The sequence below is a fragment of the Podarcis bocagei genome, assembly GCF_964188305.1.
Source record: "Podarcis bocagei genome assembly, chromosome: 6".
Taxonomy (NCBI): Eukaryota; Metazoa; Chordata; class Lepidosauria; order Squamata; family Lacertidae; genus Podarcis; species Podarcis bocagei.
The window spans coordinates 12770569-12798565 of record NC_138130.1 but is presented as its reverse complement, the minus strand read 5'-3'; the positions used below and the strand labels follow the sequence as shown (position 1 = coordinate 12798565).

Below are 27997 nucleotides of genomic sequence, written 5' to 3'. Positions count from 1 at the left end.
TGTTGTGCAAATAAAATGGGCAGAGAGGGAATGCCATGCATTATCCTTGAGGTCCTTAGAGGAAAACTGAGATAAAAACAAATAATAATCACTTTTGGAAGCAGGATAGAGGCCCACTGAATCCACTTTTTTCTCATGCTCTCCAACAGGCAATTAGCACTATCAGATACTGGTGAACACCTTTTCACCAGTGAGCAGACATACAAGTAGGAATCAAAGTATGTTACTGCACACAAAGAGATGAGGAATTTAATGTATACAGAACACTTAGTGAAACATGCGAAGCACAGTGTAATAAGCACTCAGAGCCGACTAAAAATATAGGAAGGTAGCAAACGACAACAGTTCTCCCCTGGCAAGTGTTCTTTAAGCACTGTGGGCATGCTCTGTACAGCACTTAGCACGCTGTGCTAAATAAATGTTAGAACAGCATTCACAGTTAAGTAGTTAGGAGATCAAAGTGGTGTTACCCATATGATGGATATGTGGATATCAGCATTGCCTGTCTATAACAAGGCATACAGTGGTACCTTGGTTCTCAAACTTGATCCATTCCGGAAGTCCGTTCCAAAACCAAAGTGTTCCAAAACCAAGGCATGCTTTCCCATAGAAAGTAAGGCAAAATGGATTAATCCATTCCAGATTTTTAAAAACAGCCCCTAAAACAGCAATTTAACATGAATTTTACTACCTAACGAGACCATTGATCCATAAAATGAAAGCAATAAACAATGTACTGCATTGTTTGCAGTCAATGTACTTCAGTTGTTTGCAGACAATCAATCAATCAGTAGCTGAACTGGGTTCCACATAGTCACAAAAACAAAACAATAAAGCCGCAAAAACGAAAACGCAAAATCAATAGCAAAAACAGACAGGCCTCAGTGTAACACTCAAAATGGAGTATGTTCGGCTTCCGAAAAAAAGTTTGCAAACCAGAACACTTACTTCTGGGTTTGCAGTGTTTGGGTTCCAAGTTGTTTGAGTACCAAGGCGTTTGAGAACCAAGGTACCACTGTATTTTGAATGTGTGCAACACATCAGTTCTTCTCCTCTATATTTGTGCACCTAGCCACCTATAACACCTAAGAGAAATCTCTCAAGGTAACTCTGGGCTAAGAGCGGACAAATCAATTTCACAGAGATTCGGCAACCTGGGGAGGATTCCTTCCTGCACATGTGAGCACCCCACTTTAAATCCTGTGAGAGCCGATGAGTTGCAGTCCGTGGAACAGGAATCAAGATCTGCACCTGTCCTTTCAAAGGGTGTTGACATGCGAGATGACAGCCTCAAATCAGAAAGGAATGGAGGCTTAGTTGAACTGGTTATAAAAGTATAAGTTGTTCTCTGTGAAGATGCTAAAGCAACAAATGGTATGTGTTGACCAACTGACTTCTCAAGGGCAGTCAATTGCAAAACACTTCGTACCCACCCACCCCCTTAGGCTTCGTCGCTGTATTTCTTCACGCTAAACCTTGCGTTCATTAGCGGCTCAAAACCTTTCCGGTGTCTCCGGTGCTGGAAGAGGACAAGCAGAAGGACCAGAACAAGTAAAGCAATCAGAGCTCCTCCAATGGTAGACCCAACCATGAGAGCCCAAGCGCGGGCCTCTTCAGCCGATTCTGTGAAGGCAGAAGAGCAAAGGCAATTGTTAAGTTGTGGGTGAACATATCAGACGACACAGCGATACTTCAAACAGCTCTTGTTTATTCACAGGCCAGAACGGAACTGAACTGAAGGGTTCAGCCAGCCTGCTTATATAGAGCTCCACTAGAACGCAACAGTAACCATTTTCTGTAATTATCCAATCACTGAACGTCACTTTCAGTCCCTTATTTGCATATGTGGACCTGAGTGAAAACTATCTACAGTATCCCCCTGCTGGCCCAGGGTGAGAACTTCAGTACATAACACCAATTATCGTCTACAAATGACAAACAGGTCAAATCTGTAATGATACACTGGGCGGGAGACTTTGGGTATAACATACAGCTCACAGCTTGGGAAAGGTTATGGAATTGGGATTTAAAGTTCACGGCATGTTATTTGTCACACCTGTGGGACATGCGCTGGGCCCCCTCAATACCAAGGGGTCCCAGCCCCTTTAATAATAATAATAATAATAATAATAATAATAATAATAATTTATACCCCACCCTCTCCAGCCAGAGCTGGGCTCAGGGCAGCTAACACCAATAAAATTACAATAAAACATAATGGGGGGGAGAAACTAAAAAAAAACCCAACCAGTTTATTAAAATACGGGTTAAAATACAATTTAAAATGCAGCCTTATTTTAATAGTAGCCCAAAAATCAAAACCATAAGGGGAGGGAAACATAAGGGTCAGACTGAGTCCAAACCAAAGGCCAGGCGGAACAGCTCTGTCTTGCAGGCCCTGCAGAAAGATGTCAAGTCCCCCAGGGCCCTAGTCTCTTGTGACAGAGCGTTCCACCAAGTCAGGGCCAGTACTGAAAAGGCCCTGGCCCTAGTTGAGACCAATCTAACCACCTTGCGGCTTGGGACCTCCAAAGTGTTGTTATTTGTGGACCTTAAGGTCCTCCGTGGGGCATATCAGGAGAGGCGGTCCCGTAGGTATGAGAGTCCTAGGCCGCAACAAAGACTGAAAGGGCCGAAGATACGTCAGCCCTCAAAGTTGGCATGTCTGCTGCCAAGGGTTGGGTGGTGCTGAGAGTGACACTGAGTGTCTGAAGCTGTTGGTCCGAGGGTCTTCTAGTGGTTCCCTCATTGTGAGATGTGAGCTTACAGGGAATCAGGCAGATGGCCTTTTGGGTAGTTGCGTCCGCCCTGTGGAACGTCCTCCCCCAACAGATGTCATACAGATAAATAGCTTTGTGATTTGGGGGACTTGAAGTTCACGGCATGTTATACACTGAAAGAAAATTATATGAAAATGATGTACCGACGGCATCAAACTCCTAGTAAATTAGCAAAAATGTATAAAACGTGCTCAAATGTATGCTGGAAATGTAAGGGGAAAGAAGGCACCTTTTATCATATGTGGTGGAATTGTAAGGTAGTAAAAGGATTTTGGGAAATTATATATAATGAGTTGGAAAAAAATGTTTAAAATAACCTTTGTTTAAAAGCCTGAAGTCTTCCTTTTAGGAATTCTAGGTGTGGAAATCCCAAAGGAGCAGAAAATACTATTTATGTATACGACCACGGCTGCACTGATGTTACTGGCCCAGAGATGGAAAGAAGATAAATTTCCTACCAGAGAAGAATGGCAGATGGAGTTAATGGATTATGCTGAAATGGCTAAAATGACCGGAAGAGTCCAAAATCAGGAAGACCAAAATTTCAATAAGGAATGGGGAAAATTTATAAGCTACCTTAAAGACCATTGTAAACAGTTAAAATCGTTAGTAGGATTGGAATATCACTTGTAGTTTAAGGTTAAATTCCAGACATAGTGGAAGAGGTGAAGGATTTGGATTAAAGATGAGGGAGGAAAGGATTAATAATAGGACCAAAATAGGGGAGGATGAAAGTCCAGGAGATTCCTTGGAATCTTGCTTTTATTATTTATGCCTAATATAACTCTAAATTTTTAATTTGGAACACCAAATAAATAAATTTTGTAAAAAGAACAAAGAACAAAGCCACAGCCACACTCTAACCATTACACTAAATCCCTGGACAACTGCCATAATTGACGATGCTTCCATTGTTTTTAATAGCCATGCTATTAAACCGGTGGGGATTGTAAGCCAAAACAACTGTTTGGCAAAGGCTACCACACTGTGCCCTTAGCCCAGAGTGGTACCACACTGCGACAACTGGTACATGCTGCAGTGCTGAGCTCTTGCAAGCTAAACTATATAACTCACAAAACTATCTAGTTACCAGGCAAGTCAATGGCATAGCTGTAGCCAAGTTGTTCTGCAGGTAGAAACAGCTCATCGTTGGCAACTGGAGGGAAGAAAGGCACCATGTTGAACTTCCGGTTGTGGCCAATAGGAGCCAGTTCTTCGGGCCACGCACTGCCAGATGGGCGAAATCGTTTCATCCATTCATCAAAAATAGCGTCCGTAAAGGAATGGAGGACCTGGGAAGCCAATTCACATATGATCTTAAGCTCACAGGGATATGCCCAGGCCAATATGATGAAAACAAATAATTTGCCCGTGTTCATTTTATTCCCTGTGCTGTTTATCATCTATATGAAACTACTGAGTGGGGTCATCTGGAGTTTTGGAGCACAGTGGTGCCTCGGTTAAGAACAGCCCTATTTATGAACTATTCGGTTTACGAAACTCCGCAAAACTGGAAGTAGTGTCCCGGTTTGTGAACTTTACCTAATGAGGGAAGCCGAATGGTGGAAGGGCATCGGAGGCAGGAGGCCTCATTAGGGAACACATCTCAGTTTAAGAGCGGTTTCAGTTTGAGAACGGACTTCCAGAACGGATTAAGTTCGTAAACCAAGGTACCACTGTACATTGACAGCAATACTGTCAGAGCTGCCTCCAGGTCCCAGCTCACAGAGGACCACGCTAGCCGGTAGTGCTGTACAAAAGTCTTTATTGAGTTACAGTTTCCATTTTAAGCCGCAGCGTGCAGCTCTACGTCTTAGAAGCTAGACCGGCGAAGCTCCGTCTGAGTCTCCGCCTCCTGTACACCAACTTAATACTCTAGCCTTACTCCACCTCTTCCGTCTTTCCCTCCTCCTCTGGGTCCCTCTACCCCCCGTGGTCTCTTCCTTCCTGGACTCTTCTGACGCCGACCCCCCGGACTCTGCTCCCTTTTTTGCGGCGGGCTTTAGGACCTGGCTCCCTATCCGGACTGCTTACTGTGCCGCCTTCCTGTGCATTTGAACTTGGCTCGCGCGCGCAGCCTTCGACCTTCCTCTTAACCGTTTCCTCGCTCCCCGATGGAGGTGTGGCCAATCCTAACTCCTGCCTTCCCGCTTGCGGCGAGCCGCCAGCTCCCGATGCCTGCGACCCCTCCCCCCTACTGTGCTCTGGTGGGGAAGCTGGTCCCGATTTCCAACTGCTGCTCTCTGAGTCTCCTCTGGTCCCTTCTTCCTGGGGTGTCCCCTTAGGTGCCCCCCTTGCTCTGACCACTGGCGCCCCTTTCTGTGAATCTTCCGATTCACTGGAAAGACTCGGAGATCTCGGGCCGCTGTCATCGCTCATATTTCCTTCGGATTCCTCCCCCTCGCTCTCTGTTTCCTCCCTTTCCTGTGCCTCTGCTCCTGAACCCCTGACAAATACGCTGATGATACGCAACTCTGTTTCTCTTTTATATCTGTGAGGTGAGGCAGTGGATGTGCTGTACCGATGTCATGCCTCAGTAATAGACCGGATGAGAGCCAACAAACTGAAGCTCAAGGCAGATAAGATTGACGCACTGTTAGTGGGTGGTTCCCTAGACCAGATGGATGGGAGGTTGCCTGCTCTTGATGGAAGTCGGAGTCTATCAACACTTGAAGGCCCACACATTTCCTAGTCCTATCATAATGCAATCAGCAGTGCTGGCTGTTACTTCCTGGCATGCTTTGAAGTGACACCAAGACTCAATATTTAAAATAATCCAAATTTCAGATAAATGAAGCCACGATCTGTAGGTAAGAGGAGCAAATGAGCCTCAAATCCTCGGTGAGTTAAGGACTTCTGCTGCATGCAAAGTGAGGCTGCAGTGGATTGAGCAGATGAGACTAAGAGTGGGTCCAATGGTCAAAAATATGGTTTCAGCAGGTGTTGTAGAAGGAAGTAAGGGGCAGGTGGGGCTCTTCAACCCCGAAAAGTAGCCCATCTTGTTATCTCACAGGATACCTTTGGGAAAAGGGACGCGGGTGGCATCGTGGGTTAAACCACAGAGCCTAGGACTTGCTGATCAGAAGGTCGGCGGTTCGAATCCCCACGACAGGGTGAGCTCCCGTTGTTCGGTCCCTGCTCCTGCCAACCTAGCAGTTCAAAAGCACGTCAAAGTGCAAGTAGATAAATAGGTACCACTCCGGCGGGAAGGCAAATGGCGTTTCCATGCTCTGCTCTGGTTCGCCAGAAGCGGCTTAGTCATGCTGACCACATGACCCAGAAGCTGTACGTCCGCTCCCTCGGCCAATAAAGCGAGATGAGCACCGCAACCCCAGAGTCAGTCACGACTGGACCTAATGGTCAGGGATCCCTTTACCTTTGGGAAAAGAAAAGGTTAAGGAATAAACTCTACACAAATCTGGAGTGGAGTCCCTAAGACGGTTGGACCTTGTACACCTCTTTCCAGCAACTCCAGCAGCCAAGCTAGTGTCAAACATATTGCTCTGCTTTCCTTTGGACCACATCAGGGAGGTAATAACAAGCGGTATGTTACAACGGCTGTGAAGGTGGATGAAGGCTGCAGCAGATAAGAATCTACTGGTCATCGTGACTACTCATGCCATTGGAACAGAGCCTTACTGCGAAGACTGTGCGCTGGTCAACATGCACTGATCTACACACATAGAACAAATTCAAGCACAGGCATCTTCCAAAAACCCAACCCAAAGCCAAACCCCAAAAGTCCCACGGTGATCGGCAAGTGGTAACGGGGGCAGGATCGTGAAATCTGGAAGCCCCTAGTCATGAACGGGCACATGGGCGGTGGATACAGATTTAGTCGTTCTGACTCAAGGAACGAGGCAGTTGAGCAGCTCAGCAGCTGTATCCATGACTGAGCGGCCCTTTTTAGGATCCACTCTCCTCACCCCAAAAAGGGGGAGGAGCTAGAAAAGGTGCCCTAAACATAGTCTGCCTCCCTTTTTCCCTGACTGGATTATCAATGTCCCCACTGTGGAAGGATGTGTGGATCCAGAATTGGCCTCCACAGTCACTTATGGACTCATTGTTAAAACCGTGTTTATGGGAGAAAATCTTACTCAGCTATACGAGTGATCACCAAAGAAAGGAAGAAGAAGAATCAGGGAGATCTTGTCTAGACAGCCCAGGACCTCCATACATACTGCCCAAGTTGCACACAGTGGAATGTTACTTCGGTGCAGCTAGCACAGTGATTTGGAGGTACACTCGATATGGAAGCCAACAATATTTAAGAACTGCAAGGTTGGATTTAATAATATATCAATATTACTACGTCTAGATTCTCTAATGGGCTGGTCCTGGGATGAGGGTTTTCATTTTCTCTCCGTTTTTATCAGTTTTGTTTATTACATTTATATCCCTGTGGAGTTCAGGGGTTCTGTGAGATCTATAAAGGCATCAGCTCTACTGAGACCAGCACCTTGTGCCTTCAGGTCCTTCTCTGGGCCACAGAGAATGAAAATCCCCCTCCTTCTTTGGGTATCAACCATTCTTTAAAAACCGGCCATGAAGGAACGCAGCTGTGGCTTCTTTCCTTAGGCATCATTACAGAATGGTACTGCAGTCAATCAGAGTTCTTAGATTTCCTACAAGTTTTTTTCCATGTACCGTAGTTCTTCTATTTGCATTACTAAAGCTGCAGGGTTCGAGCTTTAATTTAGCCACCAGATGGAGCTCACATACTCCATTATGCCCCCAGAACACCGATGGAAGATCTTATGAATTAACAGAGGCACTTTCATGCATACGAAATATTCCTTCCCTGCTCCCCCCCCCCCCCCGTCTGCCCACATAGGGGTTCTGTGAGGTGCACGAATAGGACACTCACAAAAGGGTTGTAAACACTTTATCAAAACAAAACTAGTAATGAATCAGATTTTGATCTGTCTTAATAATAATAATAATAATAATAATAATAATTTTATTTATACCCCACCCATCTGGCTTGGTTTTCCCAGCCACTCTAGGCTGAGGAATATTCCCCAACAGAAAATTAAAAACACCAAACATTAAGAACTTCCCTAAACAGGGCTGCCTTCAGATGTCTTCTAAAAGTCAGATAGTTGTTTATTTCCTTGACATTTGATAGGAGGGTGTTCCACAGCCTCCTCCCTTCTGTGTCTATATGATCGGATCAGAGAGTTGTTTTTACCTCCACAATTCATTCCATTATTTTGAAACGCAGGCCAGATTTCGAAAGTGGACTAAAGTCTGTTTATAGGGCATCAGATCACCGATTCACCAACCTGAGTACTTTTGACATATGTTGGTTAACTCTGAAGTAGCAACACTTTAACCCAGTGGTTCTCAACCGGTGGTTCACTGACTCCAGGGGATCTCTGTAACCCACCCATCACAGGTCCGGGACAACCTGTTTTTTTGGGGGGGGGGCATGCTCTCATGTGAGAGCACAGCACCTAAAAACGTGTGCGATCGTGGCTGGCCACATGTCTTGCTGAAGATCGCAGCTCCAAAAAAGGCACATGTCTGGCTCTAGTGAAAATTGAAAACGTCAATATTGGGTGGATAGCACCAGCAGGTACACCAAATAATCAAGAGAAGACATGACTTCTGTTCTCATTCGTAGAAGTGGTCCTCCTGGGAAATGTTCCCCAATAGGTAAATGTAAAGGACCCCTGAAAAGTTAGGTCCAGGCAAAGGCAACTATGGGGTTGGGGCGCTCATCTTGCTTTCAGGCCGAGAGAGCCTCCATTTGTCCACAAACGGCTTTCTGGGTCATGTGGCCAGCAGGACTAAACCGCATCTGGCGCAACAGAACACCATGATGGAAACCAGAGCACATAGAAACACCGTTTACCTTCCCGCCACAGCAGTACCTATTTATCTACTTGCACTGGCGTGCTTTCGAACTGCTAGGTTGGCAAGAGCTGGGACAGATAAACAGGAGCTCATCCCATTGTGGGGATTCGAAGTGGCAACCTTCCGATTGGCAAGCCCAAGAGGCTCAGTGGTTTAGACCACAGCGGTACCCACATCCCAATTGGCATATTTGGTTAACAAGGACTTCAAGGGACCCAAAATGAGATAAGGACATACCACAAAGACAGGATCGTTCACTGCAGAATGAGGGAAAGCACTCGTTCCGTTCAAGACCGAGTGGACCAAGTTATGGAGGCTCACGGCTGATGGGCCCAGGGTTCCGTTGGGTTCATCGAAGCCTTCCAAAGTATTCCTGTGTCAAGCAACACAGAGCATTACCATCTCACAAGCTCCCTTGTGCAGCAAAGCAAACGATGCAAACCAAAGAACTAACCTGAAGCTAAAACTGGAATTCCGAAAGAAAGGCGGCTTGTCAAAGTCTTGCAGAGAGAGGCAATTCTGGACATCTTCCATGGTTGGTAGCCGGTCCCCTGCTTTGCTGAATGGGTTCCTCTGCAGAAGGCCTTCATTGGTCCCGTTACAAAGTGTAACCAGGCGGTTATAGTCATCCAAACTTGGGTTTACAAATAGAGAGACATGAAGCAGTCAGACTCGATTTTGTGCTGAGCTTTCTTGTTATTGATTTTATGCAGGGAGGAAAACAGGCCAAAAGCTTTACAGTGGTGCCTCGCAAGACGAAAAGAATCCGTTCTGTGATTCTCTTCGCCTAGCGTTTTTTTCCCTCTTGCGAAGCAAGCCCATTGAAGGATTAGCGGATTAGCGCTATTAGCGGCTTTTAGCGGCTTATCTGCTGATCGGATCAGCTGATAAGCGGCTTAGCGGCTTAGAAAAAGGGGGAGGGGGGAAACCAGCAGGAACTCGCAAGACATTGTCGTCTTGCGAAGCAAACCCATAGGAGATTCGTTTTGCGAACCACCTCCAAAACGGAAAACTCTTTCGTCTAGCGAGTTTTCCGTCTTGCGAGGCATTAGTCTTGCGGGGCACCACTGTAATTGGTTTTAACTGGAAGATTACCGTATTTTTTGCTCTATAAGACTCACCTTTTCCCTCCTAAAAAGTAAGGGGAAATGTGTGTGCGTCTTATGGAGCAAATGCAGGCTGCACAGCTATCCCAGAAGCCAGAACAGCAAGAGGGATCACTGCGCAGTGCTCCCTCTTGCTGTTCTGGCTTCTGGGATTCAGAATACTTTTTTTCTTGTTTTCCTCCTCCAAAAACTAGGTGCGTCTTATGGCCTGGTGCATCTTATAGAGCGAAAAATATGGTAATTGGCCGGTCCTTAGTTAATCTTCCCATTGGGGGGAAATGTTGATCACCCATACATCAAGTGTTTGCGCACCAGGGAGCATGGGAGCAGGGGCGTCTTACCCATAGAGGCTAGTGGCGCGGGGCGCCAGGGCACCAAGTTCTGGAGGGTGCCAGGGAAGAGGCGGAAGCTGGACGCAGCTCCTCCCAGAATCAGCTCGCCACCCTTGCCCACCTCCACCATGCCGCGTTGAAGCAGTGCCGCGCCTGGAGCCTCCGCCTGCCGTGGCCACCATGGCACAAAGCGTCCAGGTGAGCCGGGAGGCGTCGCTTCCAGCCTCCGCCTCTTCCCCACCAGAGGAGCCGCCCTCCAGCCGCTGACCGCCTCCTGCAGCCCTGCCGGCAGTGCAGTCCTCCTTAAAAAGACTCTGGGAAAAGTTTTGCACCACGGTGCCGGATATTGTAATAATAATAATAATAATAATAATAATAATAATAATAATAATAATAATAAATTTTATTTATACCCCGCCCTCCCTGGCCAGAGCCGGGCTCAGGGCGGCTAACACCAGTAAAATTACAGCAAAAACATAATGGGGGGGGGCAATTTAAAATACAGGTTAAAATGCAATTTAAAATGCACCCTCATTTTAAAAGTAGCCCATAGATCAAAACCATAAGGGGAGGGAAACATAAGGGTCAGGCTGAGTCCAAACCAAAGGCCAGGCGGAACAGCTCTGTCTTGCAGGCCTTGCGGAAAGATGTCAAGTCCCGCAGGGCCCTAGTCTCTTGTGACAGAGCGTTCCACCAAGTCGGGGCCAGTACTGAAAAGGCCCTGGCCCTAGTTGCGACCAATCTAACCACCTTGTGACCTGGGACCTTCAAGATGTTGTCATTTGTGGACCTTAAGGTCCTCCGCGGGGCATACCAGGAGAGATACGTGGGTCCTAGCCCTAATGCTTAAGACGGCCCTGCACAGGAGGTACGAAATGTTGGATCTTTGTGTTGAGATAACACAGTTATCTCACACAGTTGAGATAATGGTCAGGCAGATTCAGAGCTGGGGTAGTTAGAGGCCCCAAGTGAGGAATCCCTCTTGGAGCCATGTGCAAGGAAGGTGAAATAAATCATGCTCAACAAATTAAAAATAGATTTTTCTTCAAATAGTTGGTTGTAGTCAGGCACCTATGCCCCCCCCCCTTCCTCTCCAAGTTTGCTGAGAGGAAATCAGAAGCTTTTTCTTCCATTTTTGATTACCGTATTTTTCGCTCTATAACACGCACCCGACCATAACACGCACGTAGTTTTTAGAGGAGGAAAATCCGTAGGCATGCCACCCGTAGGCATTCCCTCCATAACACTCACAGACATTTCCCCTTACTTTTTAGGAGGAAAACAAGTGAGTGTTATGGTGCAAAAAATACGGTAACTAAGGTTTGTTGTTATGTCTGAACCCAAACAAACTGTGGGCAGTCTTAGCTACACTTTAGGAAAACAAGTCAACTTCAAACTGTGGCTTGTGGTCCTGGTTTGTTTCGCTAAACCATAGTGAAGATTAACCACGGTTGTGGCTTCGGGCGTAAGAGCAAACCAGAGTTAACTACAGCTGTGCTGCAGAAGGAAGTTGGAGAACAGAGTCTGAGGCACTGTATGTAACACCAAACCATAGTTTAGCATTACATCTGAACCAAGTCTCGGTGGCAGCTATTACTCATTAAACCGAAAATTATCTTACACTGCCTCCAGAGATTTTAAAATGTCACCTTTATTGAGGTTTTGATGCAGCATTTCTTTAAATGCAATGAATGAGTTCGTTCATCAATGAAAAGGCAGATAATTCTTGAATTTATTGACAGCTCAAAAAAAAAATCAAAGGAGGAGTTTAAAACCTGGATGCATAAGTATCCCCAATACCTCAGTTCTAAACAAAATTGTGTTACCTGTTGCATACTATCTGCCACTGTGAAAACCTTGAATTCCGGCTTATTAGGTTTGGGTTGTCTGGACTCGGTGCTCCCAAAAGCTGATCAGTACACACGTCACATTCATTTCTGCCTGTAGCAAAATTCCAATAAGGCAATGCAAAGGAATCGTTCCCAATCATCCGCTAAACATGAGAGTGGGGAGATGGAGGGGGGTGGAGATGAAGCCACTTTGGATTAGTTCTTTGCATAAAACATTTGTTAAAAAATTTTCCGCAGCTCAACAAACCTCATATAACCTCTTTGCAACACTATCCCAAACTGTCTCTTTCCTTTTTCAAACCCAGGCCATCCCAATCCCTACAAAAACATGGATATCTCTTCAGGTAGGTGTGCTATATTTGCCTGAAATCAGAGCACAAAGTTTCTACACACACACACACACACATGTGCCTTGTGTTGCATACAAAACAAATCTATGATTCTATCAGAAGGGACGCTGAGCATCATTGATTCCAAGCCTTTGCAATGCAGGATGTTATGTACTGAGTTGAATAGGATCCAAAAGGCAGCAGTCTGATTGGTCCTAGAACAATAGGATTCAGAATGCAGCAGTCTGATTGGTCCTAGAACAATAGGGTCCCAAATGCAGCAGTCTGATTGGTCCACAGGAGCCACCCAATCCAGCTCCAGGTGGAAGTGAATCCGCAACCTGATTGGCCTACAGGTGAATCCCGGAATTAGCCAATCACGTGGGGCCCATTGTGTAAATAATGTATATAAAGCAGACATTCTGGGGGAACTTTCATTCCTCCTCACCACTATGAGCTGAATAAAGAGCATGAAATCCACTCTAGACTCTGAGTACTGTATTTTTCGCTCTATAGGACACACCGGACAATAGGACACACCTTGTTTTAGAGGGGGGAGAACAAGAAAAAAAACTGTCCCCCTCTCTGCCCAGTGCCCCTTCAGTGAAGCGGCAGGAGGTGCTGCACAGAGAGGAGGAGAATCCCCCCCCTTGTTTTCCCCCTCTAAAACAAGGTGCCACTCAAGGTGCGTTCAGTCGCCTTCAGGCGGCTACCTTGGAGCTGGGGGGGAAGCCCACCACCAGCCCCAAAGAGCAGGTCGGGGAGCAGCAGAAAGGCGCGCAGCGGAGAGGCTGCTACCATAGCCACGCGCCACCTCTCCAGCCGGGAGAGGGTCGTGGGGCTATGACAATACTCCCACCTCCCGCAAAAGCCCACAGGAGCCGCGCACCCTTTAAGGAGCACGCGGCTCCTGTGGGCTTTTCTACAAGGAGGGAGAAGGGACTGACCGGTCGCGTCAGTCCCTTGTCCCTCCTGAGGAAAAGCTTGCAAGAGCTGCGCTTGTGTGCGTCTTTTGGGGGCTTTTCCTGCCTGCCTCCCCCCTGCATTCGCTCCATGGGACGCACACACATTTCCCCTTCATTTTTGGAGGGGAAAAAGTGCGTCCTATAGAGTGAAAAATATGGTATATTTCACAGGAATATACAGCTGTCCCATATAGGGATTGAACCTGCGACCTTGCTGTTATCAGCACCATGCTGTAACCAACTGAGCTATCCAATGAATTGCCTTTGCATTGAAATGAAAAGAGAGGAACAATGTAATGATAGCAGACAACAGACAGCGAGACAAACATAGTTTTAGCAGAAGATGAACAGCAGTGGAATGGAAACAGTGTTGCATGAGAAAATACAGGGGGGGAGAAGGAACGCTCAGTCCTCAGATGGTGGGCGCCCTTTGTGGGACCATGTGCAGCACCCCCAAGACTCGTGGGACTTACCAGCTCGCCATGCTGACCCGCCTCCCTGATGCCACAGCCGTTGGGTGTTCCTGCCAAACCTTGGTTCAAATAATCCAATCAGTGGCACTGGTGGAGGCAGGGCCAGCCAAGGGGTCTACTCATGCTGTTTATTAGGGGGCGGAGCCAACAGCAAAGCATGCAGTGGTCTCTCAGGGGTCGGGGGGTCACCGCCTGGACATGCAAAACAATCATTCTTACATGCCTAATTAGAGTGGGGTGGCCTTGAATTATTTTCTGTGTAGTTTATCCCCACCTCAACTGATCTGTCTACCAGCCAATGCAGCCAATGCAGCTGTGGTCTAAACCACTGAGCCTCTTGGGCTTGCCGATCAGAAGGTCAACAGTTTGAATCCCCACGACAGGGTAAGCTCCCGTTGCTCTGTCCCAGCTCCTGCCAGCCTAATAGTTCAAAAGCACACCAGTGCAAGTAGATAAATAGGTACCACTGTGGCGGGAAGGTAAACAGTGTTTCCGTGCACTCTGGTTTCCGTCACGGTGTTCCATTCTGCTGGAAGCGGTTTAGTCATGCTGGCCACATGACCCAGAAAGCTGTCTGTGGACAAATGCCGGCTACCTCAGCCTGAAAGCGAGATGAGCGCCGCATCCCTATAGTCACTTTTGACTGGACCTAACCATCCAGGGGTCCTTTACCTTTACCAATGCAACAGATAGGGAAGCTTCAAGTCCTTTGTCACATCATTCTCTTTCCTCAGGACTATCTTTACACATTTCCCATTTAGTGCTAGAATGCTAAACCTTAAGGAGGCTCATTATGCTGAGAATTCCTTCCTCTCGGGAATGGGGAGGAGTGAGAGGGAGGGAAGGAGGGCTTAGAAGCTTCTCTGTTTGCATCTTTCAAACATACACCAGTCGGTGTTTTCACTAACCTGCAGATCTCTTTCCAGCAGCAGCAAATGATACCTGTGCCAAGTTACAAAGGCAGGTCCTTGGTGGGAGAAGTCTATTGCTGTGAAGGGGTGGCCTGGTCCTGTGGGTTAAAATGGAATTCAACTTAGAAAGGGGACGTTTTCGGAAGACACAAGACCTACCCACTCTGGAAGAATGGCAGATGAAGGTGATAGACTACATGGGACTGGCTGAAATGACTGGCAGAATCCGAGACCAGGGAGAAGAGTTGGTGGAAGAAGATTGGAAGAAATTTAAAATCTATCTTAAGAGACATTGTAAAATTAATGAGTGTTAAAATGTTGTGGTTATAGAAAATAAGCGGACTACAGCTGTAAAGATTAAGTTAAAAGAAAAGAAAGGATTACAACTAGATAAAATTAAGGGGGAGGATTTGCTGAATTAAATATTTGAAATTGGAATGCAGAAAGGGGAGGTATGAGGAGGTCGGTGAAGTAAGTCTTAAGAAAATAAGGATTTGAAATTATACTTGTTTGTTTTTGTGTGTGTTTGTTTATGTTTATATAATTTGTGAAAACTCAATAAATATTTTTTAAAAAAATAGAAAGGGGACGTTTTCTCTATCACATTGGATAGAAATCCATTTTAAAAAACATTGCTACAATGCCTTGACAGACGAGGGAAAGCTGCGCCTTTTGCTGTCCTGGCTTATAAATTATGGCACATTCTTGTTTCTAAAATTCTAGATATCTACCCATTTAGCTGACTGCCATATGCCCAGGATTCAGATTAGGCCACGTAGGCTCAGTTGAAATGTTATCTGCCAGCACCATTCTTTCTTCTTATCCTATGGTGAAAACCCTGTATGCTTTGCATGGAAAGTCAGAATGCAAAACTATTTCCATTTTTGGCTATCAGAACAGTGATCGTATGTGGCTCTAAACTTTATGTTTCAGACAAGGGAATGTAATACTAGAACATTTCCACATCTATTTCTGATTTATTGGTTTCTTTTTTATGGCTTTCTTGTGTGTTTTTAAAGAAACGTATGTGCGCCCCCCCCAAAAAAAAAAACACCAGTGTAAAATAAATGTAATACAAATTCAAACCTCAGTACTGTACAAACCATACTGCCTTTCTACTAACTAGACTATTCCAAAAATTACAGGAATCCTAAGAAGCTTCAAGGAGCATTCCAAAGCTCCTAAGTAGGGAGAATGGGGAAAAAATCCTCTTCCCCAGAAGAGGGGAAGTTCTCAAACAAATCACATCCACTGTGTTGAAAATGTTCCATTTCCTATGTTAACTACAGTGTGTTTTTCCAAAGTGGTTTTTTTAAAAAACAACAACACTCTGTTGACATTCCTTTTAGTGTGTGTTTCGCCTTTTCCTATCTTATCCCTTGCTAATGGAATTCACCAACCTAAAAGAGTGTCTCTGACTGAATAATAATGAAGCCACACATAGTAATCGTAAATGCTGCAATTTGCAACTTGCGGGTCATTTCCACTGGGACCAAGCAGACTCAGCCAATGCTGTGTAGCGATCACATAGTCGGGGTGAACGGTGGTCTTTGCGCGGTTGAGGGCATCCAAGAATTGCTCTCGCTCTTCCTCCGTCAAAGCGTGGATATTCTTCCGGACAACCAGAGGCTTCTTCTCGTCACAGTTGGGCCCTGACCAACCAAATTTGCAGTCCCCACAATTGTAGCCGGCAAAGTTCCCTGTATTAAGAGACAGCATCAGTCATACGTCAGCATACCAAAGCAGATGTTGCCCAAACCTCTCTGATGAGGAGGAGTTAAAGGCTGAATAAACGCTAAACATTCAAAGCTGTCAGGGACCGTGCTGAGGAGGAATGCTGGGAGCCTCCCCCTTCCCCTGCTCCTGCTCCGGATCCTGAATCTTCCCAGGAGCAGGAGGACCGTATAGATTTGGAACAGTGGTTTGCAGAGGGGCATAGTTCAGAAAGCAGAAGCTGGGAAATACTGGATGGGGAACAGCTAGGAGAAGAAACACTGGGAGAGAGAGGGTTAACAGATTCACAGTCTCTGGACAGCATTCACTCCCCTTCTCCAAAGTCAAGGAGAGCTCAGAAAGTGGCATAACAGAAAGCACAGAGGGTACAAGCTCAGATTACAAGACATAGGAGTGACGTAGATTAATAGGGACGGAAAGGGGTGGATTCCTTAACTGGGAGCACCGCCATTTCTAGGAGATGTGTTCTTTGCTCTCTCGCTGTGATTATTAAAGTTTCTAACTGGTAAGAAGACTCCTTTTCCTTTGTTCTGCTTATCTACTGCCACGGGAGGGGATGCCAATTCCCTGAAGCCTGACAAAAGCACACACATGCACATCAAGAATCATGAGAACTATAATTTGTTAAGGAGGCTGGGAATTGTAACTCAGAGAGGGGTAAACTCCATTTTCCATGATTCTTTGTGATTCTTTAAATGTATGTTGTGTATGCAGCCAAAATGACTGCTCCATGCTCTCCAACATCTCAGAAGGGCTGTTTCCATAAATCCACCTCCATGTGAACAAATGAGACCATGACTGCTACCTTGGTCAGATTTGCCAGCCATCCTCCCTGAAGTCTGCAGAGTTGGTGTGACATTTGGAAAAAAGCAGCCTGAACCTGATGAACAAGCTCACCATGCAGTAGGTAACATGGAGCCAGCTATGAGAACATATTTAAAATATATGTTTATTTTTAAGCAGCACTATTCCCCTTCCCTAGTTCTGAGATCTGGAGAGATCCCTGCCCCCTGGGATTTAGCTTCAGCAGAAATAAAAACCCCAGAAACAAGGCTGTGTAGACATGGCCAGGGTCATTCTTTGCCTCAATTCAGATCAAAGCTGGTTTGGGGGGAAAGACCCCAAAATGCAGTACTTGATAAGAAATGACAGTATAGATACTGATTGGGACTAACGCCCTGTGAACACCACTTCCCAAAATGGTACAGGGAGCACATGGGATGCAGAGAAAAGGGGAATGTGTGGACAGGATTTGCTGACTTGTCTCAACATACGAGGAAAATCTATCACATTCATAAAAGATGAAGTATGGAAGAAGCCATCTAAGAGCCATAATGGCTGGTAATTGCTTGCAATTACATTCATGACCTCTGCCCTAAATCAGTCGACGCATTCAAACAATAATCCCTTACAAGCAGTATTAGCAGAAGAAAACTGGAATAGGTCAGACTTTCATATTCAATTATTTCTGATTTATAATACCCTAGCTACAAGGAGGAGCAGTGTCCACAGAACAAAGTATTGCTCTAATAACAGTAGCTCAGTAAAGCTACTGATCCACTGCCCCGTTGGTAGGTCATTAACAGAGGCAGTTTTATAGAAGTGGTTGTATTGCAGGGGGTGCCAAAATGATGCTGCAAAACAGAGTGTGAGAGGTGGGGGTGCTCAATTTTAGCATTGGGCAAGGCACCACTGAAATTTGAGAGTTTGTCACTGTCATTAACTGCAACCACTGAGCCTCTTGGGCTTGCCAATCAGAAGGTCGGCAGTTCAAATCCCCGCTACGGGGTGAGCTCCCGTTGCTCTATTCCAGCTCCTGCCAACCTAGCAGTTCGAAAGCACACCTGTCCAAGTAGATAAATAGGTACCGCTGCGGTGGGAAGCTAAACAGCGTTTCTGTGCACTCTGGTTTCCGTCACAGTGTCCCATAGCGCCAGAAGCAGTTTAGTCATGCTGGACACATGACCCGGAAAGCTGTCTGTGGACAAACACCGGCTCCCTCAGCCTGAAAGCGAGATGAGCACCACAACCCCATAGTTGCCTTTGACTGGACTTAACCGTCCAGGTGTCCTTTACCTTTCACCCTCCAACATTTCTCCAATGAAAATAGGGACATCCTATTCCATACTCTCCAACATTTCTCCGATGAAACTAGGGACGTCCTAAAGAAAAGCGGGACATTCTGGGATCAAATCAGAAACCGGGACAGCTTCTGTAAATCCGGGGCTGTCCCTGGAAAATAGGGGCACTTGGAGGGTTTGCATATATAGCATGCACAACCTTGGTCTCTCAGGAAATCCAGCTAGGTTGGCAGTCTGTGTTGATTGGCCCACCTAAGTCAAGAGTGACCATCAGTCATGTACTGGCCCCTTGCTTCATAATCTCCCAGCCTCTACGGTCCCAGACCGGAAGCAAGCTCCTGCCAACCTAGCAGTTCGAAAGCACACCAAAGTGCAAGTAGATACATAGGTACCGCTCTGGCAGGAAGGTAAACGGTGTTTCCGTGTGCCGCTCTGGTTTGCCAGAAGCGGCTTAGTCATGCTGGCCACATGACCCGGAAGCTGTACGCCGGCTCCCTCGGCCAATAAAGCGAGATGAGCGCCGCAACCCCAGAATTGGCCACGACTGGACCTAATGGTCAGGGGTCCCTTTACCTTTAGTGGGCCACCACATGGCTGCTGGGCACAAGTTGTGCAGACCCAATCTAAATTTGGGCATGAGTGCATGGGGACGAACCAGTTCCGACAAGCAGGAATTATTTTCCCTGCTCTGGCTTGAAAACAACTGCATTCAGAAGTAGCGTCATGCCTGATGATAGTTTTAAAGTGCCTAAGCTCTGCAGGGACATTTAAGCCACACTTCTAAATAACTCTTCTGATAACTGCAATGACAAGCTGCAATTGTTTCAGATGGTTCAGGCAGGCAAATGTCATCACTAACTCTTTAACTGCATCTCGGAAGGATACAGTCAAGATTACCCCCACAATGGAGAAAATGAAGATGGAGAGAACATGTGTTGTTTGACGAGGTGCAAATGCCCTGTTTTCAGAACCGAAACCTTTGTGGTCTGAAGTATCTAGTTGCCACCTGGCTCCAGTCTTGAAGCTTACCTGCAAACCATGCCAGCTCCAGATTTTGGGAGCTCATGAACAAAATACCCTCTCTAGACCGCCTACAAATATGAGTGCCTTAAGAGAGCTCCCAGTTCAGACCAAAGATCTATCTAGTCCAAATAAAAGTGGGGAGGAACATTTCCCCTGCCTTAAGATCCTTGAAGTAAAAATGGGATGTAAATATAATGAATAAATTAACATAGCATTATCTCTGTGTTTTAACCCGGCAATCAAATTGACATTGAGGGACTTGATAGGTACAACCGCAGCAACTGTTACTGGTTCTTTTCTTTCTTTTTCCTTTTCTCGCCTCTGGGCAAATTGGCTACCCTAATGCATTTGATGCGGAACACACAAATGCTTTCAAATGAAACCTTATCTGTCAGCTCAAAACTTTCCTTCCAGCTGCCTCATGCGCTGTTCTTACATGAGGTCTCATAACTGCACTTTGTGTTCTGGTGGCTGAAACATTTGGCAAAGACGGAACAATGCTGCCTTTAGCACAACAGAGCAATATTATCAGCAAAGCAACCACCAGAAGGTTAAACTAATGTATTAGAAAAACAAACAAATATACCAGAGAACACACTTTGGGAGATCTTGGAGATTTCCAAAAGGATCTCTTGTTTGTCTAATTGCTGCTACTAAACTGGTGATTAGCTCCAGATCTTCCTCCAAATTAACGCAGTTCAAAAACCCAAGAGCAGGAAGTGAAGAAAATGTCGTATTCATTTCAATACTGTTTTGTTATTGTTTGGTGACTGTGAGCATCTATTTATCAGTCTGTGGACTACTAAAACATTCCCAAATGATAGGAGATAGCTGGAATAGAAATCTCTCCCCCAGCGTCTGCAATGTGATATCCAGTGCTTGGAGAAGATGACTCTCTAGGTGAGAAGCAGAGTAAATAAAGTTGGATTCAGATGTCAGACTGAATTTAGAGAGCATTGGAGAGAGTTTGGGAGCTGTAAAATTGTCTGGAGGTATAAAAGCTGAGCTGAGCTTTCAGAAATGCTGTATGGGATTTGCTTTCTACTGTAGGAGTTTCTGTTTGCTTCCAGTATACTCTGCTCATATACTTACAATTTCAACATATATTGCAAAGGCACCATAAATCTCTAGTGGTCTCTCCCCCAAAGGAAGTTAAATTTGTAGCTCTTCCCTTGTAAATTTTCACCATTCAGGAAAATGAGGACCATATAACAGTACATTGGCCTTAGTGTCTTTCTTGTCAGGCAATTAGTAAGTTCCATGAATCAAAAGGCCTCTTTTTAACATGGGGGAAAGCCTAAAAGTGGCAAAAGTGGCAAAACTCTGTTCTCCTGCCTTTCATCATGATGTGCGTCTGATTTGGGTCTGAACACATTACAAAGCTGTGCACCTGTAGCCATTTTCTTCCTGCTTCTGTATAGCTGTTTTTGGAACGTTAATAGGGAAAGGTAACATCGGAAGCTGTCAATACATATCACAAGTACTGGGGATGAAAATAAGAAATATAAAACATAGCTTTTGCACATGCAAAATAGATGGGACCCGGCAGAATCATGGGGACTTTCTAGTACAGTGGTACCTCGGGTTAAGTACTTAATTCGTTCCGGAGGTCTGTTCTTAACCTGAAACTGTTCTTAACCTGAAGCACCACTTTAGCTAATGGGGCCTCCTGCTGCCGCTGCACCGCTGGAGCACAGTTTCTGTTCTCATCCTGAAGCAAAGATCTTAACCTGAAGCACTATTTCTGCGTTAGCGGAGTCTGTAACCTGAAACGTATGTAACCTGAAGCATATGTAACCTGAGGTACCACTGTATATTTCTGAATCTTCCTGGCTTTCTCCAGAGAGTAAGGAACCTCCCTCCCGAAGGAGCGTCTCCACACCCATCATTCAGCCCTCATACACTGAGGTCCACCTCCGAGGGCCTTCTGGCGGTTCCCTCACTGCGAGAAGTGAGTTAACAGGGAACCAGACAGAGGGCCTTCTCGGTAGTGGCACCCGCCCTGTGGAACACCCTCCCATCAGATGTCAAGGAAATAAACAACTATCTGACTTTTAGAAGACATCTGAAGACAACCCTATTTAGGGAAGTTTTTAAAGTTTGATGTCTTGACATGTTTTTAATATTCTGTTGGGAGCTGCCCAGAGTGGGTGGGGTATAAATTATATCATCATCATCATCATCATCATCATCATCTCACCTGTACACTGACAACTTCTGTTGAAGAATTTCAGCGGCCATCGTTCTCGGTCGTCCACATTGCGGAGAGTGTAGGGCCCGCTCCAGGGTCTGGTGTCCACTTGCACCTCCTTACAGATGCCCCTGCCTTCCTGCGAGCCGCACACGTTGTTAGGATTAGGCCCCAAAGGAGGGCAGCATTGCTTGGACTGCAGCATCTCCACAGTCATGCACGCCCGTGGGAATTGCGCCGTGGTCTCCGGAAGCCAAAGGGGGCTCAGGCATCCTAAGAGAGCGCAGCAAAGCAGCAGGAAGGCCATCAGTATCAGACTCCAGGACTTCTCGACTCGCTTTGTTCAACCTGCAAAGTCAGCATGAGATTCAGGGCAGGCGGTCTTATTCTCAGCCTCTGGGCTGAACAAGCAAGCCAGGTTTTATGTGACCAAATGAGGTCTCCAACCCACAACCCGTTACAGCCTACCGGGTTAGACTTTGGGGCGTTTGCTTAATCCTGGAGCCTAATTTTATTGAATGCGGTAGAAACGAGGACAGTTTGGTCCTTTGTTGCTTGCCAAGAGGCCACGGCTGGGGGGTTTTTGTGTAGGGGCAGCAAACCCTAATTAGAAGGATTAGCTTTCTACCAACCCTCGTGCTTAGCACATGACATCAAGGGGGAAAAGAGGCCTTTTGAGAGGTGGGGGATATGTGAAAGACTTTGGCTCTGGGTCTCCTTGTCTTCTCTCTCGCTTGTTCTCTTTTGTATTCTGCAACACCGCTAGCATCAGAGTTCATGCACTGTGCATGAAGACACCGGTTTCTTTGTGGCATAGATAGCTAGAATAAATATAATGTGATGCAGAGAGAGAGAGAGAGAATAAATTTAAAACAGTAACCTACTATAAAAGCCTTAAATAAATACTCAGCGCTGAAAGCCTCAGCCTATCTGCTGCACCTATCTCTGGTTGGATAATATTGTGAGTTTCTTTGTCTTGTCTTTGTTCTTTCAGACTTGCCTTGTATTTTCAGATTAGTTTTAATTGTTCATAGCTGCAAAAAGTAGCAAGCAGGCACCAGGTGGCTGAGGTGTAGAACTTCTCTAGAGATAAATAAAATAAGTACTGTATAAATAAATTGGAAGCAGATAATCGTTTATGAGAAAACCAAGAGCAGTTGGAGGGAAGTTTTCGCTTCTCACACACATCTTTTGTACCATTGTTACCTCTGAGAAGACAGGATTTGCAGGTCTTTTAAACAGTATCGAAAATCTGCTAAATATTGTTACTGGAGGAAAAGGCAATACGAGTTTGCAAGCCACTAATAGTGACATTCCTCTTCCAAACCATTTTCTTCTCTCTCTCTCTCTCTCTCTCTCTCTCTCTCTCTCTCCCTCCCTCCCTCCCTCCCTCCCTCCCTCTTTTAAGTATATTTCTGGCCTGAAGAATGTCAAGAAAGGAAGGAGGGAGAAAGGAAAGGAAAGGGAACAGAAGCCAACAATTGCTATAGTCCTTGCTAAGCAACAGAAGGGGATGCCAGACTGGTGGGAAGTGAGTCACATGCTTTGTATGCATAAAGACGTATGTGAAGGTTCAGATAAACTGATTGGAAGCAGGCCTGACTTGGTATAAGACAGCTTTCCATGTGCAACTGTTTCTGGGGAGGCTGGTCCAGAACTCTGCGCATGCATAAGATCTCAGGTCCAGTTCCAGGACTGGAAGAAGTGTTTTTGGAACTTTCTGGGCACAGGGCAAGAAGAAGTGTGAATGAGTCCTTGCTATGGGCTTTCCTCCCCCCTACTTTCACAGGGGTACACCCTCCAATGTCAATGTTCTCCCTCCAAGCACACCCACCCCATAAGATTGCCTGCCCCAATTCCTGCCCACAAGGCTTGTTTGGTTTGGTTTTCTTGTACCATCTTGCATCTGCCAATCTCCCTAAACTGAGGATTCATTTCCTAAAGTAATGAAACGGCATTACAAACGCAATTAATTCAGCAGAAATTCGCCTTGAGCAACCCCATCTCAAGAAACGGTAGGCAAGTTGTCTGCCAACTTACCCAGGCCAGACTTTTAAGATGATATCAAACATGTACATACTCATTCAGGTGACATCTCCCCCTTCCCCCTGAAGGTTCAAAGCTTTCTATTTCATTGTATGTTTGCAATAATCCCGTGAGGTCGTTTGGGCTGCGAGGTTATCACAGCCTAAGCAACCTCATGGGATTATTGCACTTAGTACCTCTTTGCCCTAATTTTCTTGGGTTTTTTATCATTAGAAGACAGAGCATGAGTGCAGCCCATGAAAGAAACACTAGCAAACACTAGACTTCTGCAAAGTGTCACAGAGGAGGTGGCTGGGACTCTGGCAGAAATCCTTGGGACGAGAATTGGAGAATTAACAAACAAGCTCCTATTTTCATCTGAGAAATATCGGAAATTAAGTTGGAAGTTAAATGACTCCAACCTACTGCTATCACAGTCAAGTTAATGTTATTGCACCCCATTAACTAGGGTGTGGCAATTATTTAACTAATACACATTCTGATTTTACCAGGTATCTATATTTGAATGGAAGTACAGTGGTGCCCCGCAAGACGAAATTAATTCGTTCCGCAAGTTTTGTCGTCTAGCGAATTTTTCGTCTTGCGAATCACGAAATCCCATAGGAATGCATTGAAAATCAATTAATGCGTTCCTATGGTCAAAAAAAGTCCAAACAAAGCCAAATTTGGTAAAGTCACACATACTGTAAAGAGCAGTTCAAAAATTGAAGGGAAAATAAATTAACTTTATAAACAAAACATGTCTTGGTTTTTAGACAAAGGAAACAAAGTCGCGAGACGTTTTCGTCTTGCGAAACAAGCCCATAGGGAAATTCGTCTTGCGAGGCAAATCGAAAACGGAAAAACCTTTCGTCTAGCGAGTTTTTTGTCTTGCGAGGCATTCGTCTTGCGAGGTACCACTGTAGGCTTAGATATTTGGACAAACAGTCACTTCCCAACCTCACACAGTTGCTCATCATCATCACTCCAGCTGGAATCTGAATTATGTCTCCAGCCGTAGGTTCAAGCACTGAGAACCAGCACTTCTTGAAACTGGGGCTCCTTTAGGCACTGAAGCTATGCATCCCATAGAAAATGACTAGATGGTGCTCTGGACACACCCCTTGGCTAATCTACAGAAACAGAGTCGTCTGTGACTGGACTGAGACAACGCAATTCCTCTCCTCAAAGTGCATAGCAAACCTGTTAACAGGCTTCCTTTTCGTATTACACCACGAGACAAGCTGTAAGAGGCCTCAGACCAGTAACAAAAGCATCACTGGATGGCAGCCCATTGACACCATGGCAGTGAAGTATCACTTCTTTGCCACCACTTTGTAGCCTGGGTAACATGTTCACCCCTGTGTTAGTCTAGATGGACATCAGGGTTTACCAACACCAAAGTTCTAGCTATCTCCCTGCCCTGTTTCATTGCCCGTAACATCCCCAGAAAATCAAAGTATTGGATGGGCTCTGTACTGGAGAACAGGATGCTTAGGAACAATCATGTCAACCTCCTGAGTCATCTCCACATCCCACAGAATAACCAGGACATTGACAGAATAGTCAACCATTCTAGCCAGAAACTTCCCAAAAGCTCTCAAGAATCACTTCAATTCCTACTTGGAATCCTCATCTCCTGTTCCTCTGATATCAAGTATGTGGTGGCTGGATTCCAAGGAATGGGGCAGAAATGACATTTCTCCTCAAATGTATGGCTTCCTGGGAGGCCCAGCACCAGGGATCAGCATGGATGGGCACCTCCCGGGACTCAGAAACGGCCATCGCCTACCTACATCTGCCAGATGTCATCAGGACCATCTTCTAGCGCTTTGTGGCCCTGCCATGTTCACCACCACCAAAGCTGTGTTTGTGGCACTGTTGCCACTTGCTGCCATCACTTCACACAAACCTCACTTTTAAACAGGAGCCAAACTCATGCTTGGCTCTGCTCCGCAGTGGCCACATTGCCCCATAACTTGACCAAACATTGGGTTAGGCATTGAGTTTCAAGCAGGGGCCCATCTTGCTGTCAGCACCATGTTGAAGTTCCAGCGAAGCCCGGCACTGGCTCTCCTACTCAATTTTTCATCTTCAAAAAGTTCTTTTCAAAGCAAGATCTGAGAAAACAGTTCAGCACCAAAGGGCATACTATCCTATGAACAAGACTAGGCAGCAGGCACAAACATTCAGCAAACGTTCAATGAATGAGTCTTCTGTGTGTGGAACACTTTGTCTCTGGTGTTTTGGTTTGTGTCGATGTGATGGTACTTTAATGACTGGCTTGTCCTTCTGGGAAACAGGAAATGTGAGCCATCGGCAGGACTGTTTGTTCACCGGATATGGGAAGCCATATTACCGAATCACGCAAATCACGCAATTGTTTGCCCCGGATATGTGTGCGTACGTGAGCAAGCAAGCATTGAAGTGAATCACATGCTCCCTGAGAGTGGTTTATTTGCTTTGCTTTTTATCCGTGCAGAAACCCAGGTCTCAAAGTTGGCAGAAGGAAACACAACAAAACTGCTGTGCAGAAGTCATTCAAATTCATTGACATATTTCTGCATGTGGAACAATGGAAGCATTGATTGCCTGAAATAAATAGTAATAGTAGTAGCAGTAGTAGTAGCTAAACAAAGCAAGCTTCTTTCTTTAAGCCTTAAGGCTTTCCTGAACAATACAGCCGTAAATTTATTTTATGATGGATTTTGACCTAGAAGCAACATGATGTTATTTAGGGCAAATTTACCTAAATGATCTGTGGGCTAGGCTGGCCCTATCACAAGCCATGCAGATCAGGAACAGAAGGAACACCTTCTAGACAAGTGTTTATTGCGGCATCACTGCTCCTCAGGCAGGCAAGCTTTTCCCAGTGTTCGGTCCCAGCTCCTGCCCACCTAGCAGTTCGAAAGCACGTCAAAGTGCAAGTAGATAAATAGGTACCGCTCCGGCGGGAAGGTAAACGGCGTTTCCATGCGCTGCTCTGGTTCGCGAAAAGCGGCTTAGTCATGCTGGCCACATGACCCAGAAGCTGTCTGCAGACAAACGCCGGGTTCCTCGGCCTATAGATCGAGATGAGCGCCGCAACCCCAGAGTCGTCCGCGACTGGACCGAATGGTCAGGGGTACCTTTACCTTTTTAAGGCATGGGTAGAGAACACAGGTTGCGCTATGGTCTAAACCACTGAGCCTAGGGCTTGCCGATCGGAAGCTCAGCGGTTCGAATCCCCGCAATAGGGTGAACTCCCATTGCTCGGTCCCTGCTCCTGCCCACCTAGCAGTTCGAAAGCACGTCAAAGTGCAAGTAGATAAATAGGTACCGTTCCAGCGGAAAGGTAAATGGTGTTTTCGTGCGCTGCTCTGGTTTCGCCAGAAGCGGCTTAGTCATGACCCAGAAAAACTGTCTGTGGACAAACGCCGGCTCCCTTGGCCAGTAAAGTGAGATGAGCGCCGCAACCCCAGAGTCGTCCGTGACTGGACCTAATGGTCAGGGGTCCCTTTACCTTTACCTTTAGGCAAACTAAGGCCCGGCCCAATCGCCTTCTCAATCTGGCCCATGGACGGTCCGAAAATCAGCATGTTTTTACATAAGTAGAATGTGTCCTTTTATTTAAAATGCATCTCTGGGTTATTTGTGGGACATTTTTTCTTTCTTCAAAATATAGTCTGCCCCCCCACAAGGTCTGTTGAAAAAGTTTGCCAATATAGAATAAATGTTGATAACTGTATAAGGTAAACGCACATACATAAATATATAAACCACAAGTCTAAAATAGTACAGGAGAGCAATCCAAAAGCCATCTTGGCTCTCCTAAAGACCCTCAATATTTCCTCTGCCTCCTTAATCCCCCTTGCCTGAGAACACGCAGGCAGAGAGCAATCAGGGAAGTTGCTGAAGGAATTCTGCACTGAGGAAATGTCGAAGGGGCAGCCTGATGGTCTTATGATCCAATGCTAATGTTTTGCGTAAATTGTGTCTGGAACTATGTAAAACTTGCTAAATCCTCAGGAATATCACACCTTGGCCTGCCTGAGCCACAGTAACCCCACCTCAGGTGTGATCACACCTCAGGTGTGATGTATTTTCTGACTGTTTGTAGAGGAGATGTGCTTCTACTCCATGCCAAAATGAAGGCAGGCCTGTTTTGGGAAGTTTTTAATGTTTGATGTTTCATAGTGTTTTTAATATTCTGTTGGGAGCCGCCCAGAGACGCTGGGGAAACCCAGCCAGATGGATGGGGTATAAATATTATTATTATTATTATTAATGTTTCTTCTTGGTTCTGGGTCTCTCTTTCCTCCTTGCTAGGAGGGGAGGGGATTCCATTGTGACAGAAAA

At 45.8% G+C, this 27997-nt stretch overlaps 1 protein-coding gene across 1 annotated transcript; it reads right to left on the bottom strand.

The window, feature by feature from the left end:
• Nucleotides 1-227: 227 nt before the first annotated feature.
• DCT (dopachrome tautomerase) lies at nt 228-22165 on the bottom strand. The gene is made up of 8 exons (XM_081198467.1): nt 21644-22165; nt 16006-16305; nt 14603-14703; nt 11904-12070; nt 9094-9273; nt 8877-9012; nt 3871-4072; nt 228-1623 (listed from the first exon to the last, which is right to left on the bottom strand). The coding sequence occupies exons 1-8, from the start codon at nt 21939-21941 to the stop codon at nt 1442-1444; spliced, it is 1566 nt and encodes a 521-aa protein (XP_081054593.1). The 5' UTR covers nt 21942-22165; the 3' UTR covers nt 228-1441.
• Between the last annotated feature and the right edge of the window lie 5832 nt (nt 22166-27997).